This window comes from Chenopodium quinoa, unplaced genomic scaffold (genome assembly GCF_001683475.1).
Source record: "Chenopodium quinoa cultivar QQ74 unplaced genomic scaffold, ASM168347v1, whole genome shotgun sequence".
In the NCBI taxonomy this organism is placed as follows: Eukaryota; Viridiplantae; Streptophyta; class Magnoliopsida; order Caryophyllales; family Amaranthaceae; genus Chenopodium; species Chenopodium quinoa.
This window is the reverse complement of record NW_018744367.1, coordinates 4,647,426-4,666,315: the sequence shown is the minus strand read 5'-3', so window position 1 is coordinate 4,666,315 and position 18,890 is coordinate 4,647,426. Positions and strand designations below refer to the sequence as shown.

The 18,890-nt window shown below is 34.6% G+C and overlaps 1 protein-coding gene across 2 annotated transcripts; it reads right to left on the bottom strand.

Moving 5' to 3' along the window:
- Positions 1–322: 322 nt before the first annotated feature.
- LOC110696585 (probable inactive heme oxygenase 2, chloroplastic) lies at positions 323–7,369 on the bottom strand. Of its 2 annotated transcripts, none has more exons than XM_021873919.1 (5): positions 6,689–7,369; positions 3,449–3,672; positions 2,229–2,336; positions 2,030–2,126; positions 323–1,551 (listed from the first exon to the last, which is right to left on the bottom strand). In XM_021873919.1, the coding sequence occupies exons 1-4, from the start codon at positions 7,245–7,247 to the stop codon at positions 2,031–2,033; spliced, it is 987 nt and encodes a 328-aa protein (XP_021729611.1). In that variant the 5' UTR covers positions 7,248–7,369; the 3' UTR covers positions 323–1,551; position 2,030. The 2 variants fall into 2 exon arrangements, with proteins under 2 accessions (XP_021729611.1, XP_021729612.1); XM_021873920.1 differs by having other exon boundaries at positions 323–1,529.
- Between the last annotated feature and the right edge of the window lie 11,521 nt (positions 7,370–18,890).

Sequence of the window (18,890 nt, the reverse complement as noted above, 5' to 3'; positions counted from 1 at the left end):
AAACATGACAATATTTTATTTAGTATTGAATATTACAACCTTTGAGACCCTTTGGGTGTCTCAATTTTAAACAAGATAAAAAACTTGTAACCGAGTTGACCATAATATGTGTCGTCATAAAATTGGTCTAAATTAATAATTTTTGATTTTTTTTTTTAAAATAAACATTTTTGACTAAACAAGTTGACTATGATACGTGTCGTTATAAATAAATAATTTTTAATTTTTTTTTTAAAATAAACATTTTTGACTAAACAAGTTGACCATAATACGTGTTGTTATAAAATTGGTCTAAATTAATAATTTTTGATTTTTTTTAAAAAAAAAAAAAAAAAAAAAAAAACCCAAACCCCAACTAGTAGCCCATGCCCAACCCCCTCTCCCGATGATCCCCCCTTCTCGTCGAACACCACACACCCGACCCTTTCCCCCGACGACCCCTTCCCCGTCGAACACCACACACCCAACCCCTTCCCTGGCGAACGCCATGACGGCAGCACGAACGCAAGGAAGGGGTTTGGTCTAGGGAAAGAATTGGGTACGACGACGGTTTTTTAGAGTAAAGAAGGAGAGGGGGTTGTTTTCGAGGCTAGGGACAGTTATTAGGGGCTAAGGAAGGGGAGGGATGGTTTTTCGAGGGCTAGGGGAAGGGGAGGTGTGGTTATCGCGGTTGCTGGGGAAGGGGATGGGGCAGTATGCGGGGTAGGGGAAAGGAAGGGGAGGAGATGAGATGAGTTTTCGGTGGTGGGGCTGGGGTAAGGGGCTGCTGGTGGTGGAGCTATGGTGGTGTGGAGGTGGAGCAATGGTGGTTTTGGATGGGAGGATAGAGCGAGAAAAAAAAAGAAAAAACAAAAAATTTAAACCAATCATAGAGCGACACGTGACATGGATAACTTGCTTAACATATTATATCAGGTTTTGTCTTGTTTAAAATTGAGCCCCCCAAAGGAGGTAATATTTAGGAATAATTAAAAGGTTGTCTAATTTAAAAACAACTTTCCATTATTAATGACAACTTTTCCTTTTCATTTTGAACAGAAATTAATGAAAAATGAAATTCCTTTTTGCATATAATGATAAGTACATTATGTATTTATGTGCTAGTACCTTTTCATTTAAAAAAAGGTGCACCACTTTTATTCACGTGGAGATGCTACCTGTATCTTGTTAAAGCTTTCTTGAAAGAGAGATATATAGCCGATAATGCTAGATGTTCCTGGTGTAGCCACAAAATTTTTAAATGCTCCAGAGGCCCAGAGTAGAAGCATTATTGGACAAGATGGGCTGTGCCACTTTGATCCAACTTGCCAGAAGAATGATTGAAAGATGGGGCGAGGCCGGATGTGGGCTTGAAACAATGTGTTGCAAGTCTTGCGACATTAGATTCTGTATACTGGGGTAGCGAAACCACCGAGTCTGAGAACAAGATCACACTTGACTGCAGGTTTGCACAACGGGTTCACAAACTAATAGAATTGCAGGGCAAATACAGCAAGCACATCCACGGGCAGACACAAAAGAAGCAACAGCTGTGTCCGAGGAGATGGACAACTAGATCAGGGGAAAATTAAGACAACAGTAGATCAGAGATGAAAAAATGTAGAAGTATCTATACTACAAGGCTACGAGCATAATGCTAAACTGAAAGATTTCCATTTATATCCAACTGTTCACACTCTGCACTCTGCACTCCAGATTGGCAGAAATAATAAAAGATGCCAATTTTTGGCTTTCTAATCATGGGTGTGAGGTGAATAGGTGTAAACACGACAACTCAGCAAATAAGTGATACATGTCTAAAATGGGAGAGGAATTGAGAGATGTTAAGAATTAGTTTCAGAACAACACTATGTATTACAAGTGCCTACTTAATGAACACATCATTACATCAGATCAATTCTACCCTTCAGAAATTTCTCCCCTAACCCCGCCCCAACAATGGAAACAAAAGCAGAAGGAATCCAGGACTATGTAAACAGAAGCCAGATTAACATAAATAACAGTAAAATAAAAGGTGATTTTAGCTTACCTTATAAGATGATGATTAAGCGCAAAATTTGACCAAGGTACCTAAATGATTTTGTAGTCTCTTTTAAGCATTTGTTTTTGTCATCACGAGACCAATGCTGCAATATAAGCATATCATTACTCCTCAAGTGAGTTCAAACAGGCTAAACAAAAACAGAAAGCCCTTGAAGGAAACTGATGTGATAATCTCAGGCACCCACCTCCGCAAGCCTATTAAGTGTTTCTCTAATCCCTTGCAGGAATACTTGCTCATCTCCATCCCAGTTAAAGAACTCCAATTGCCTTTCCTTTAGAAGCTTATCAGCAACCTGATCAAGATTAGGTGCGAAAAAAGGCCAGTATGTGTTCATTATTACTTGGATGAGAAGATTCATCCATTAAAAGACTTAGATAACTGCGAGAAATGGTGGAAACTGATCAAATCATTGACAAACAAACAATGCAAGCAAAGATTAAAAATCATCAACAAAGCCCAGATCAGGAAGATAATTCATAGTAGTTAGTTGCAAATGTGTGCCATAAGCAGCATAAAGTGGACATGGTTCTCCAGCACCTAAAGTTTTCTATCCAGCCTAGTAATAGGGGAACCCCTATAATGTACTTGGATACACCTAAGAGCTACGTGCACCCAATGGTATTTTGCTTATTAGCTTTTTACTTTTTTTAATCATTTGGAGAGATACAATTAACCAAAATCTTATCTGGGTGCATCTCAGAATTTGTATGGTATTATAGTAGCCTACAACTAAAAGGCGAAGAGCAATAAGGTTCCGACAGTTGACAGGTTCTGTGAGTCTTCAGATACACGAATATACCTTACTAGTAGAGACTATCAGTCTAGTAATGCATCGAATTTTAGAGGACTTGCAGAAAGAAAGGTTGGAAAGCAAAAGTTTTATTTAATAAAAAAAGCTACAAATAGTCAGAACATTTTTCTACCAAAAATTAAATTTAAAAAAAAAAAAAAAAAAAAAAAAAAAAAAAAAAAAAAAACCATTCAAAACATTTTTCTTTCAAGTTTACAAATGCATGAAAAAAAGAAAAAAAGAAAAAGGAAAAAAAAAACACACACACATGCAAACACTGAAAATGACATTATGACATTATCACATTATACAAGAAACTCGCCTTTCCATCCAGGAGTGTAAGGAAATAGCCACATCAATGAAAAAATATACAGCTCCTTTATTATCCAATTATTTCATTTGCAAAACATTGAAACAGTTGTGCAAGTTGCAAGATAATCATGGATAAATGACTCCTAAAATTTAACACTTGCTGACACTTAAACTATTTTCATGACAGTACATAGTGTAAAGTTTTACATAACGAAGTAAAAGGCCAACTCAGCTAGCATACAATCTACATGTTTTCTTATGATACACAACATTCTCAGTTATCAGAAAAGTGGCCAACACACCTGCTTTGCTATCACTTGCCCAGCAGCTATGTGAGAGAAGTACACATTGTAAAAGTGGGAGAGAAATAATGGGGCACTTGTTTCTGCAAGCTCCTTCAAATATGAGGCATAAGAAATTCCAGGATTGCTAGGCTCAGGAATTGCCATCCCTTGTTGGCTGAACCATTCTAGGTCCTGGGCCAAACCCTCTGATCTTTCTAATCCAGTTCTCCTAAAGTATGCATCTGTTCATCAATAGCCAAAAGTCAATATTAAAGACCATCAAAATCAACTAAGTTTACATTATCGTACAATCTTTATGTATAATAAGGCGCCAGTCTTATCAAAAAGCTTAAACAATGGAGAAGTAGCAGCATTCTGGTATATTATTGCAGCTCCAATGCAACAGTGCTTCAAGCCACCTTGTTTTAACATGAGTACATGATCAATAAGGCATCCACTTCTCAATCTACTTCTGGAGGAATATGAAGGATATTCAGCATGAAACAAAATACACTACAAGTAGTAGCCTGGACTTAGTTTCCCAATTCCATTTGATGTCATGGTGCATTGTGCCAAGCTTTTTAAGATAAGGAAGCCTATGGACAAAATTAGATTCCTATCAGAATGAGGGGACTGTAGATGACCACCAAATACTTAATGTTATTATGATGAGGGTAAATATAGTTTCTTATAGAAGCCATTTTTTCCACTGGTGCAATCAGGGATATGGAGCACCCCTTCACCCCCTTTGCCCCAAAAGATTAGCAAACCACTCCTATACTGTGAGTCTTGAACTTGAGACTCCTAATGATTATATCACCAAGAAAAATAAGGATTCACTGATAACTCAGATAATGAAATAATACCTTTTTGCAAAAACGGAGAATCCTTACAATAATTCCTACCATCAAGCAACTGTCATTCCTCATCACAGCCACTACTATTACTTAGTCTCCACAAAACCTAATTGCCAAAATCTCATCACAGCATCACCATTTGTATCTGTAATAGGTCCCACCATGATGTACGTTTGATGCCAATTGCAACCGGCCATCACCACTTTTATCTGTTTAGGAGGTTAGCCTCTTTCCTCTCTCCACCTTGACTATATTCTATCAACCATAACAACATTTAACTCCTGGATTATAATAATATTAGCTTACACGTGTAATCTATTATGCAAAACTTTTGGTTAAACACTATAAGTTCTATCATTAGTATGTAGAAAAAGGGCCATGGAACTATGGAAGTTCTCATTGCTCCCATTATTACCTATTGGTGGAAATAGTGGCGTTAGTGACCAAGATTGAAGTCCATCCATTTAGTTGACGATAGATTCCATTGGTGATACTACCAATTAAGGTGAATTTGGTGAAACAAAGAAGGGTTATGTGAATGTCTTGACATGCAATATTATGCACACTATCATCTTTGAGACTAGGGTAAAACAATATTCTTGGCTAATTCATAAATATAGTAGTTCCATATTAATTAGAGCATGAAGCATGAATCTTAAATAGACCTGGTTCACATTAATTTACCGTGGACTATACTAGAGACACTATGGCCGTTTTATTAATAAAAAAGGTCACTATGTTAAAATACATGTTATTATGTTAAATTAAAAGTCCATTGTATATATAAAGGTCATAAGAGGTTAATTTTATTTTATAAAAGTTTTAATATACGTGTCATTATGAATAATAAGGTCACTATGTTAAAACTAGGGTCATTATGTTCGATATAACGTCGATTGACACGTGTGTACCTCAACCGCAAATAATATTAAAGATCACAAAATTTTTAATAAAGGTCACTATGTTAAAATTAGGGTCACTACGTTCAACATAACATCAGTTGTGAGTGCATGGACCTCAAGTTCACACACCTACTTTCCTCCCTTATATTTTTTTTTTTTTTTTTTGGGTTTGATTAGTTTTGACATGTTCAAATAAAATAAGATAAAGGCTAATAAATTCAATTACGATAAGATAAGGGACATTAAGTTGAGATAAGATATAACAAAGGCTAATAAGTCGTAAAAAGATAAGTAAGGGCTAATAAATTCAAATATAGTTAAGTTGCCATAAGGCCCAATAATACCTTGCTAACAAATGCCACTATTTCATTCCTGGCTCTTATCTACTATCAACTAAATGGATAAGGGCCAATAAAACTCCAAAGCACTAGGCTACACATGTTAAATAAGGGCTAAAAAATTCAAACTTCACATATCTTGCTAACGACCACCCCTGGGGTGTTAGATAATCATTTAAAATATTTTCTAAAATGGTATTAACATGGAAATGCATGCCTAAACACGAGTCAATCGGTGTAATTAATGTTCATTTTGATTTAATATCTCTACTTTTAGTTATCTTATTTGGGTGCTCGTGAGCTTTTGCCATAAGTTTATTTAAGGTTAAATAAGTTTAGGGTTAATAATATGATACAATATAAGGTCTAAAGATAAGATTAGTGAGAACACTACTTACACCTACATATGTGAAGTTTCTCTCAAATTGAGAGGTTATTCCAAAAGCATTTGGAGCCATTTTTTTTCCTTATGGGTGCAACTCATGTCTTGCGAAAAGTATCCTTGGGCTGTTATAAGAATCTACACTACACAGTCTTAATTCAAACTACAATCGATAGTACGTAGCAAGTCTGATAAAAGCCACGCCTACAAACTACAAACAGGAATAAGTAGCAATTCCAATAAACTTAACCTGTGATCTAGCCAATAAATCCACAATCATGCAGTCAACTCAAACTACAAACATAAGTACCATTTCCAATAAATTTTCTGAGTAGTCTAGCATAACAGTCTCGACTCAACTACAAACCACGGTAAGTAACAATTCCAATAAAATTTACCAAGTAGTCTAGCTAACCATCTCGACTCAAACTAAAAACCACAGTTAGTAACAATTCCCAATAAACTTTCCCTAGTAGTCTCCGACTTTAGCATTCACAACAATATCCAGTATCCACACAATCTTAACTCAAACAACAAACTAGTAAGTAGCAATTCCAAAAGAATCCACACAGTCTTAACTCGAACTACAAATGAAAGTAAGTAGCAATTCCAATAGCAATTCCAATAGAATCCACACAATCTTAACTCGAACTACAAACGAAAGTAAGAAGCAATTCCAATAGAATCCACACAGTCTCAACTCAAACTACAAACTACAAACAAGAGCAACTACCAATATAATTCCACATTATAAAAGTAAACAAAGTTCGAAAACTCACAAGAAACATCGTTCGAATCCTCGACAACACGTTCAATTGTTTCAAACACGAGCTTACTATCAACCAAATACTTGAGAAACCCTTCAATACTAGGCTCCCAAGTCCCATCAGACTCATCCCCATTATCAGACACATCATTCTTAGAAGACCCTTTATCATTGCGAAGTTTCATGGCAACAAACCTCATCTCTTCAGTAATCCCTTTACTTTCACCTGGGTACTCTTTCCTGTACCTCTTCCTCTTCTTCAGCACAGGTGGAGGTAACCCACCATTTGAAGACGACGTCGTTGAGGGAAATGGATTTGATTCTCTCTCCTCAATTTGGTGTTCTTGTTCTAGTTCTTCTTCTGTATCTGATTGTGAAGAAGAAGTTGTAGTTGTTGTGAATGTGGGAATGGTGGTTTCAGAGGAGCAACATATTTTGGCTGAAAATTTGTTGAAATTTAATGGGGTTTTGAGAAATTTGAGTGAAGTGAGGGAATTTAGGGGGTGTTTGTATTGGGTTGATAATGGGGATATGATGTTGTTTGAGGAGAGAGAAAATGCAATTGTCGCCATTTTTGAGCCAGCTTTTGGAAATTGGCGTCTCGTCTCGTAAGGACTGCAATTAGATAGAGCACCATGAGCATTGGCAATTGCAGTACTACGAGTACCTTAATCAGTTTCGTAATAGTCCATTTGTCCGTAATTGACATTGTAACACTTTTGGGTCCGTTTTATAATAATTGCAAAAAATATTGTTTATTGATTTTGCTTGATAATGAGTTACATGTACTAATTTGACTTAGAAGCATACAAGCAAGTTATAATCATGACTTTACGAGTTAGCATCACATGTGCTTTTGAACCCGAGAAAAATTTACTGAAGACACGCAAAGTAATTACTTTGGATGATTGATCTAAAAGCTTCAAATTTTCTTTACATGTAGCCCAAAATATTTTAAAATTTACATTTACAGCCTATCTAAAGTGAGATATCGAAAAGTGAATACATTGTTGGTCATTTTAGACAAGATCCTTAATCTATCTAAATCTATCATCTATATTATATACTTCGTAATAAAGTAATCACCGGATATGACACTTAGCATAATCTTGTGAAAAAAATTCCCTCCAAAAAGCTATTTATTTTTTAAAAAAATTCTATTAAATTTTTTTTGAAATTCTTTTAATATTTCTTTTTATATATATGTGTAAGGGTAATTATCACTGATACACTCCAACTTCTGACTTTTAACTTTGGTACACCTCATTAAATTTTCATTATCAGCGGTACACTCATAATTAGCACCTAATTACTACAATAACTAAAACGTTAAACAAACGTTTAGGTAGTTAATGACAAGGATTTTGCTTAGACTTAACTTGACTAAAATGCCCTCCCACTCATTCAATCTCCCTCTAAGCCCAAGTGTCAACATTAATTCCAAATTTTTTGATCATTCATCTCCTTCACTTTCTCCCATGTTCTTATTCTTCCCTAAAACACTAATTAACGCGCAAGTGAAGCAAAATTCGTGGAGATTCAGGCCTGCTTTGTGGATTGTAAAAGGTTAGTGGTTATTTCTTGTTGTAATTTCCGAATTATTCGCTTTAAATTGCTAGGTTTTAGATGAAGTTTGCGATTTCTTATGAGTGGTTGAATTATGTTGACTGGTTGAATTATGCTCTAATGTTGCTTAATTTAGCCTTGATTTATGTTCGATTTGCCTATGAACATGTATGCTTGCTAAATTTTGTACTCTCTGAGTTACTTTATTCAAAATTGATAGACTTTGAGTTTGCATGCTACAGTGTTAATGATTGTATGCTTAATCTAGGTTTAAATATGTGTTCTTGAGTTTGTGATCTACTGTTGTGCTTAAACCATGGTAGTGTAATTTACTTTGCAGAATGGATGACATGGTTACACTGAGATTAAGTATAAGCAGCATAATGTTGATATTGATGTGGACTGTGATAAGTGCAACTTGATGGACTTAATGATAGTAATTTGAAGATGTTTTACAAAAGAAGGGAGTAGTTATTTTGAACCCTATACTTGCTTATGCATATAGGGGCAAACATTGGCCAATAGATGATGATGGTGGTCTGATTAGGATGTTTAGGACACTCCCTGATGCTAAGATGTATGAGATTTTCGTTGGGACTACTTTAAATTCAACTTTTATGAATGACTTAGTATCTGAGTTTAGGAGGAACAAATTAGTTGCTGAACTAGCTAGCCAGGGTGTACATGAAGAACCAGAATCACCACCTGTACATGAAAAACCGGAATCACCACCTCTAAACCAACCATCCCTACTGTGAGTGAGAATTCCCAGCCTTCTGTAGAAAATACCACTCCTTCTGAGATAGGGAATGAGAACACCAAATTAAAGCCTAGGAGGAGATTGAGATTGAAATACTCTGAGGATGCTACTGCCCCTACTAGTGTGGTTACTCTTAGTAGGCCTCCATTACGTGAGATTTTTGGGATTGAATTTAATCATGCCCAAACACTACCTTTGCTAATATACAAAATGAGTTTGAAGAGTGTCATGGTCAGCAGTCTAGCAATGAATACACTAAGGGTAGGAAGGAGTTTGAGAAATACTGTGAAAAGGCTCAGGATAAGGGAAAGGTCGGTTCTGGAGGTGGGAAGGGTAAGAGCAATGCTGGTTCTGGTGGTGGAAAGGGTAAGGGCAAGTCCAAACAATTGGAGTCAGTTGGGTCTGGGAGTGAGAAGTTACCTCCTTCTCTAATTTCACCACACGTTGTCTTTAAAAGACTTGTTGTGATAAGAAGTCCTAGGTTTTCACCAACCGAAGTCATAGCTAATCACACCACTCCCCTTCCCAGATCAAGTCCAAATAGCCAACCATCAAATATTATCACTGACCCTAACCTATTTGCTAGAAAAATTCCTAAGAGTACTCAATTTAGGAAGGGTATATGGAGTGGTCAGAAAGGGAGAGTGCCTAAACAAGGTATAGAACTCATAAAGCTAGGGGAGAGGAGTGCACCTAGTGCTAGAAGAAGAGTTACATATGGTTTGAGTGGTGCTGGTGGTGATCCTAATGGTTTTGGTGATGATTCTGGTGATGAATCTGGTGGTGATGATTCTTCTGATGGTGATTATGAGGTTGGTGTGCATGATGATGAACCAGTAGACTCAGATGGAGAAGTAATCCCTGATGGTGATGTTCCTGAGGATGAGTTGCATGATTTAAGCACTGTTCCCCACATAGAAGACAACTGGGAACCTACCTTTTGGTCAGCTTTCATTGATGATTCTGATGATGACAATTATAAGGATAAGCTTTATAAGCATGCTAGTAGGCTGCCAGATGGCAAGACTTGGGCTATAAAGAAGATTTGGCCAGATGTGCGTAACTGCAGGGGGTCAAAAATGTATAACCCAATTTGTAGAGTTAAATGGGCTGCTCAAAAGGTAATGGAAGACATAAGGGTAAATCCAGAAATTCCAGGAAAGACCCTTAATGAGCTTCTATTTCAAAGTTTTGGCATTTACTTGAAGCAAGCCACCTTGTATAGGTTGAAGAGATATGTTGTTCATGAGATATTTGGAGGACATGATGAGTCATACAACCATTTACCTAGATATGCTGAAGTTATAATGAGCACCAAACCAGGTTTTAAGGCTTTTGTGGCATGGCATGAGAGTGAAAACATTCCAAGGGTAAACTTGTTCAGCAGCATATTCATCTCATTTGCTGGACAGTGGCAAGGCTTTCTAGCAGGTTGTAGGCCATTGATTGGAGTTGATGGTGCTCATTTGAAAGGCAATTATGGTGGAATTTTACTATCTGTTGTTGCCTTGGATGGTAACAACGAGATATACTCAGTTGCATATGCAATTGTCAACAGTGAAGACAAAGATAGCTGGAGTTAATTTTTCTGGCACATCCACAACATAGTCAAAGATTCAGGGAAGACGAACTGGACAATCATTTTTGACACACAGAAGGTATGTATATATTTCCTTTTTTATTGCTATATTTAATTACATCTCCATGGCATGCATTGATAAATGTGATTGTTGTAGGGTGTTGATGTTGCATTGAAAACTGTTTGGCCTGAAGCTAAGAGAAGGTACTGTTGCAGACACTTAAGTAGAAATTACAAGAAAGCTTTCCCGGGTCCACTTATGTACATCCTTTTTTGGAGAGCTTGCAATGCTACTAACAAATTCACATTCAGAAAGGCAATGGAGAGACTTAAAAAGGAAGGTATGGAGGATGTCATGAAATGGTTTGCAGATTTAGGCCATCAATCTAAGTGGAGTAAACACAAATTTGATCCAAATGTGTGCAATGACTCCAACACTTCAAACTTTGTTGAGAGTTTTAACTCAACACTTGGAGCTGACAGATGCAGGTTGGTATTGACTTTACTAGAAGGTAATGATCAAGCTGACTTGCATTTCACACTATTTTTGAATGATTACATTACTAATTTGATTGTTATGTTATGATAGGCATAAGGAGAGTGTGCATGGTCAGGATAACTTCAAGGCATGAGGCTAAAATGGCCTTAAATAATGATGAAATCTGCCCCAAGATAGCAAGATTGGTCAGAGAGATCAACAAAGCCACTACAACCTGTAGAGCTTTCCAATCAAGACCAGGGGAATATGAGATTCATGAGGGTAAATCACAGTTCCCTCTTAGCCTAAACAGTAAGATTTGCTCATGTGGAGCTTGGCAATTGTCTGGCATACCTTGCAGACATGCTATAAGGGTAATGACTCATGCAAAAGTTGACCCTCACAATTATGTTAGTTCCTGGTATTCTGCACAGACCTACAAAAAGGTGTACAATCATTGCATAACTCCTATCCCAGATCTTAGTCAGTGGCCTAAATCTGCTGCTAAGAACCCTCATCATGTTCACCCACCATAGATGAAAAGGGGGGTTGGTAGACCTAGCAGAAACAGGAAAAAGGAAGAAGGAGAGGACCAGCCAGGAAAAATGTCAAGAACTGTGAGATGCTCAAGCTGTGGTTGTTTTGGACATAACAAAAAAACTTGCAAAGGAGGGCTGACTGGAAAAGTGCTAAGGGCTGGAGAAGCACTTGTGATACAAAACCCAAGAGTGAGAGATCAAACAAATGCTGCAAAAAAAGCAAGAGCAAAATCAAAGGGTGAAGGGTCTGGTGCAACTGAGCTCACAAGCTTACAACTGTCAAGTCAGCCACAAGACTTGTCACAGTGCCAACTGAGACAAGGATGTAATTCTGAGATATGCATATGCTTTTTAGTCTATTTTGATGTATATATAAACCAAAGTTTGGTGTTGTTTGATCAAACAATTGGTTAAGTTTTTTTTGTGAAACAAGTGTACTTGTTGGGAACTTGGTACAAGTTTTTCGTTATGTTTGTCTTACTTTTGATGTAACCTCCTGAAACAATATCTTTGGGTTGCAGTGCTTTTGCTATAACAATATATGCCTTTTCTCTATGTCACTTCATTTTCCCTAATTTTACTACTTTATTCTTGTTAGTGCACCATTACGTGTTCATAATTAAAGAAACAGGGGAGTATAACATAAAGCAAACACTTTTATTAATATCAATTACATCTCACAACTAAGTTCTCATTGCAACTCACACACCCACTCTTGAACTGGATCTATTACAAAACAACAACCAATAAGACCAAATACATAACAACAACAATCTTAACAACCATATGAACAAAATCAGCAAAGTCATCTGTCTTCTTCATGACTCAATGAATTTTGCCCTTAATAGTTGAACATATGCTGATTATGACATGTCACCAGGTCTGCCACCAGCATCCTTTACAATATGTTCATCAGTCAGCCACAAGAACAAATCACAGAGCCTTCACTTGTAATAGGGCCTTCCAGGATTAGCTGTTGAGTTTGAGAACCTAATGTCTGTAGATCTTGGAGGATTACAGTTGCAGGTAATGGTTTTAACCCACACACCTCTTATATTTCTGTTTCTTGAAATAGAATCTTGTGCCAGAAGAGGAAGCCATTGCAGATTTGAACTTAAAAGTGAGAAAGCAAAAAAAACGAAAGAGAAAGAGATTGTAAAAAAAAGTATGGAGAAGAGCATGTATTTATAAGGTTTAATGTGGTGGGAATTGATTTTCTTTTCAAAATAAAGGAGGGAAATGTTGGAGGGAAAGGTTGGAGGGAGATTAAATGGGAGGGCATTGAGGTCTTTTCCTCTTTTTTTCAACTAAAACGTTTTAGATTAACTACCTAAATGTTTGATTAACGTTTTAGTTACTGTAGTAATTAGGTGCTAATTATGAGTGTACCGTTGATAATGAAAATTTAATGAGGTGTACTAAAGATAAAAGCCAGAAGCTGGAGTGTACCAGTGATAATTATCCTATATGTAACACAAGAATTTTAAGAGTAGACATTAAATAAATTGAAATTTTTACAGTAGTCATCCTTAGAATAACTGCCACCATACTTAATTTTCATTGGTAGATTTGATTTATTTTTGAAATATTTTTATTATTTTTATAGTTAATTTCCGGAAAAAAAGAATTTTTTTTTTAAAAAAAAAATAAAAAAAGAAATTTCATTTTTAATAAGTTTGACCAACAAAAAATAAATTAAAAATCGGCCAATGAAAATTAAGTATGATGGTAGTCATTTTAAGGGTGACTAACATAGAAACATCCTATATAAATTTCAATTTTCAAAATAAAAAGTGTTACATAGGTCATTTAATTTCAATTGACTATTATTATTAATAAATCTTATAATTATGAATCTGTGCATTGCACGAGGCCAAAATTATTTAGTCCTTGCCTTGTTTGGTTGACAAGGAAAATAAATTCCCGTAGGTAGTTGTATTTCATGGGAAATTATTTTCCAAATGAAATTCCTAAGAGTTTCCTTAAGTTGTTTGGTTGTGACAATGGGAAGTTAGAATTTCCATGAATTTTGATTGACTAAGGGGGACCTAGGTAATTTACTTTCTATGTTTTGTGGGAAGTAGAAATTCCCATGATTTTCAACTTCCCCCATTTTGTCTTTTTTGTGTCAACCAAACAACTACCCCAATTACAAGATCCCATGAAGATTCACTTCCCCTATTTTATTTTGCCAACCAAACAAGCCCCTTGTGTTGTTGTGTACTTAATTTGAGCATATAAATTTTAATATTTTGGAAGGTTCTCAACACGATCAAGATTCATTGTTATAATATTTCAAGGCATGGCATAGCTCACGCCAATAACAAGTTTGATGATCAAATAAGTAATAATCATTAATTTTTAAAAAATCTTAGATTTACCTTGCAACTAGGTGCATATATATTTGATCGCATTGACTACAAATAATACTCCCTATGTTTTTCTTAGGTACCCGATTGATAATTTTTGCACTATGCACATGATCTACTTGGACAAATGACAGTGATTTATACATAAGAAAAAATATACAACCATGTGGATACTTGTTGGAATTGTCTCAATGATTACTTTTTGAATATAGACTTTTTATAATTTACATTTATTGATAATTAAAAATATTATCAATCAAAGTATGCATCGGCATCCGTGCCCAGTTAAATAAAATAATTGAGTTTACATAAAAATCAAGCCCTAAACTTTGCCCAAAGTTGCAGATGAGATACTGAATTTTGCAAAGTTGCAAATAGGGTGCTCAAACATGTAATCAGGCCAAAAAAACCTGTTCCAACCGGTTAACCAAGCCAAAATAAAAAGGAAAATTATAATTCTGATATATTAATGCAAAGTACTAAAATTTGCATCTTTATTGTTAATGGTATTAACACAAAAAGTTAGGTATTACACTCTTCTCTTTCCTCCATTAGAGCGTACAATGAATTCTCCATTAAAACAGCTTGAGAGCTTTCTCTCCATTGAAGCATCTACATAGGTAAAGATGTATATATTTTTAATGATCGAATCAATTTCAAATAACATACTTAAATTGAATATATCAATTTCAAGTGATAACCCTTAACTAGATGCAAAATCAGCTCCTTTTTCTCCTATTCTTCCTAATTAATTAATCAATGAATAAAGCTTCCATAATTATATAATTTAATTCCATTTCTATAAATTTTACCTAGCATAAATTATAGCCAATATGAGCTAGCTAAATCATACATACCTAAAAAAATTAAGTGGAAAACAACTAGACAATTGCAACGATAAATATGCGACTTTGATTATCAAAACATAGATCAGCACAAATTCACCTAGAAAAAGATGAGCAAAAATAAACAAAACCTAGAAAATTTAATCCTTAAAATCTAAATCTAAAGGAGGAGAACGATTAATAGTCACAAATTAAACCTAACATTAAGAAAATTCAAATAACAATAACCCTCACTTGTGTGAAAATAATTAGGGTAACAATTCAGGCATAATTAAAGTGAAAAATTTGAAATTACCGGCAACTAATAGCAACGAAACTCATTAATATCTGTGGAATTAGTTGTGTTTGATCTGAATTAGATTCGAGTAAATTGATTAATAAAATAGTCAGGTCTAGGTCTTCATTTTTGTGAAAATCAAAAAGCAATTGATGATGGAAATGGATTACCATGAAGAAAATTAATAATAAAAAAACTTTTTTATTGTAATTGCATACAAGACAAAGAAGAAAGGTATTAGGAGTAGAAAGAAAGAGAAGCAGGAAGACGAAGAAATATATTTCTGGCATTAACAAAAGTTGAAGCTTTCATTAGGTGTCAATAGATACCTATACATAAATACAAGTAAAAGATATTGATTTTAATTTTTTCCCCTACCTTTTTAAAAAATGATAAAACACTTGTGAATAGTGTGATGACAATTATATCCGTAAAATAAATGTTTGTTTACCTATATGCCCCTATTAATATTAATTGCCTCTAAGTTTTTCTTGTGTGATTTAATAATTTAACTCTTATGAATAGTGTTCAGACAATTATACCATCTAAAATGTTAATTTACTTATTTACCCTTATTAATGTTAATTGCCTTTTTTTAAACACTTAAGAATACTTGTAGTTCATTAAGGGTTTCAAGGTTTGTCCACCCTTAGACTTGTAGCTCATTGTCTCATACCAATAAGCACTAGATTTCAAATTACTTGTGTAATATCTATGTGTTATGTACTAATCTCCTCTTATGCCCAATATGTTGTTTCTCATCTCTTTGTTGGTTTTGCTTTTCCTCCCTTAAGTGTGGGAATTGTTGGAGTAAAGAGAGTAAAAGCCATGTTTCTTGGTAGGTTATAACTTTCTAGAGTATGATTAGTCTACTCCAAAAGTAGGTTGTGGCCTACCATGTTTGCCCACAGGTGGGTTGTGCAGTATACTTTTTCCATGTCTAGATTCATTCTCTTGGCTTTCTTATTCTCTAGCTTTATTGGGCTTCCTTTGTAACCTACACTTAACTCCTTTCTTAATGGGATATTTATGGGTCAGTTAATTCTCTTAATTTCTAATTAATATCTTTGTCTTTCATCTTCTTCATCCTTTCATATTACCGTGAATGATATATATTCCTTGGTTGAGAAAATCAGTGATTACATAACATACACATTGTACATATCAAAAAGAGCTAAACACATTCTTCTTCTTTGGGCATAAGTTTATATGGCTCCACCTCTCACCCAAAAGTCCTTTGAGTGAGAGTGGTGTGTAACTTTAGGGAACGTACCGGTGATACAATGTGCACTTCGGCTGCGCTAAAAATTGTTTTCAAATTCAGTGACAAAATGTCACGCCACACCATTTTCCTTTGATCAAACAAACACATTATTCTTATTTTTTTTAGCCTTTGAAACACTAATTTTACAACAATTTTGAAAACGAATTATTAATTTCATGGCTACATATTGGGTATTGATCGGAAGCTTAAATGTGCGAAGAAAAATAATTTTTGAAGGAAAAATACTGTTCACATATTACTAAGAGCAGTCCCGAAAATGGCCCCCGATTGAAGGTCATTTGTTGTCGATTTTGGCTGAAATTTTGTGAGGTTATTCATGACATACAAGGTCTCATTTTCAACAGTCGGATTGTTGTTAGCTGCTCATGTTTGGGAGTTATGGCTTCAAGGTTGAGCTGCATTTATTGGAGAGGATATTTGGGCCGGGCGTACTAAGGAGAATGCTCATCTTCGTCACTTGAATTAATTCAAGGGAGGTCCTTTCTAAACTAATTTTAATTTTGATTATGCTTAGCATGTGATTTTTAATTCTAATAATCATCTTGAAAAATATATGTGTTGTGATTTTTTGGCATTATAATGTTGGATGATTATTTTGTCCATAATGTATTATTTGTTATATGATTATTAGTTTATAGGTTAAAGTATAATCCATGTTATATATGTGTGATATTACATGGTATGATTATTTCTATCTCTTTGTTCTATGCTTGTGGCTTGAACTTAGTACTTACAAATATGTTAATTGGTTTTATTTACCAATTTGTCGGTTTTTTGAACATATGTATTGTTTTTTTCATTGAGAAAGTAAATTTTAAATTAGGCTATTGTTTTAGATTAATTTCTATTAGCAATATGTTGAGTACCTAATGTTTACATGTCTATGTTGGTAGATAATTCATGGTTATTTAAGACCTGTTATATTGTAGGTTTTATAAGTTTTACCATGGATTTTGTGTTACGTTGAGTATGATATCAAAGATTATTATTTTTAGCAAATATATAAGTTGATAGGTATATGTCATGCTCGTGGAAATTTTGTTCATGCTCAATGCTAAATGACTACATTTCCATGATATTTCGTGAACTTGTATTAGTTTTATGATTTCTTAAGTGAGTGAAGGTTTGAATAGAATCATGTAATATTATTTGTGAAGAGTTATACGCTTTGTCCTCTAAGAGTACTATTTATTTTAATGGTTGTTGCTCTTGAGATTCTTAGGTGTGTTAAGCTTCCATAACTCTTGTTGGGTGAAACTTGACTACTATTATTTATTTTACTCTTGATATTCTTTGGGTGACAATATTTTATTTTTAATGTGTTAACAAAATTGTGTTAACATTATGATGTAAATTTTGAAGTAAAATATATTTAAATTATTATTTTCAATTCAATGGTTAGATTATTTTATTTCATTAGTGTCACCATAGAAGAGAGTTTTCAAGAGTTATATTCTTGTTGCATGTTTTGCTCATTTTTTGTTCATACTTAGTTCAATTTGGTTTAGTATTGACATTTGTTTAAAGAATCATTATCGATTTCTTTATGGGTGGAAAGTGATTCTTAAGAATTTTATTTCTTTTGATGTTATGTCTAGTAAATCTCCACATGATGCCAATATAATTCAAGTAAAGACACATGGGTTCAAGTGTGTTTCAAGAGTTCAAAATACTTACTGGATGCACAATCACTACAAGTGGTGGTCATTGGGTTGTTCATCATTGATCGCTAAGGTAAATTATTAAAGGCACCATAGAGGTATGTTCGCATATTCCTTTCTCCATAATTAACTATGTTTTATTTTTAGACTTAACTTTGGCATGTGGGGGTTATGATTTTATGATTGTATAGAATATTGTAGTAGGAATATAGTCCTTATGTGCCCCATGTGAAAGGAGTAGAGTTTACCATGTCTAATTTCAATACTTAGTTGAAGACTTCTATCGTCCAATGTGGGGGGAAAAGTATAATATTAGAATAAGTGTTGGACTCAAAGTCTTGGTGTGGTTGTGAAGCATTTCAGTTTTGATTTTTAAGCAATTTTTGTATGCCTCATCACTTTGTGTGTGAATGTTGGGTTATCTCCATGTAGCACAATAATTAGCATCCTTTACTATAATAATTTGTTTTTAGCAATTTTACGCTTATGCCATGTTTAAATGACAAGTGATTTGGCTATGTATATTGTAATTATCATGTCTCTTAATTGTTATATTCCCATCTTATTATGTATTTATTTTGTTTATTGAGTAAACAATTTGACTATAAGAGGAATAAGAGGCATCAATTTTGGTTTCTCTTCTATTTGATGCAAAGCATGACAAAGACTAACTTTGCTAAAGACAATAATTACTTGTTTGCCTTGATGTTAAGAGAGTATCTTTTGAACTTAGTGAATTCCGTGAGTGAACGGTTACCTTGGAAGAACCATTGAGAATTGAATAAGTTAGAACTTGTCTAACATACTTAGAGCCTTACAACCTTATAAGGAGTATGTTTCTTAATGGTTCTTCTAA

Excerpts from the sequence above, each read along its gene's own strand:
- LOC110696585 (XM_021873919.1), bottom strand. The coding sequence starts at position 7,247 with ATGGCGACAATTGCATTTTCTCTCTCCTCAAACAACATCATATCCCCA. Across the intron at positions 3,673-6,688 it reads GGATTCGAACGATGTTTCTT|ATGCATACTTTAGGAGAACT; the intron begins GTGAGTTTTCGA and ends ATTGATGAACAG. Across the intron at positions 2,127-2,228 it reads CACTTAATAGGCTTGCGGAG|CATTGGTCTCGTGATGACAA; the intron begins GTGGGTGCCTGA and ends CTTATATTGCAG.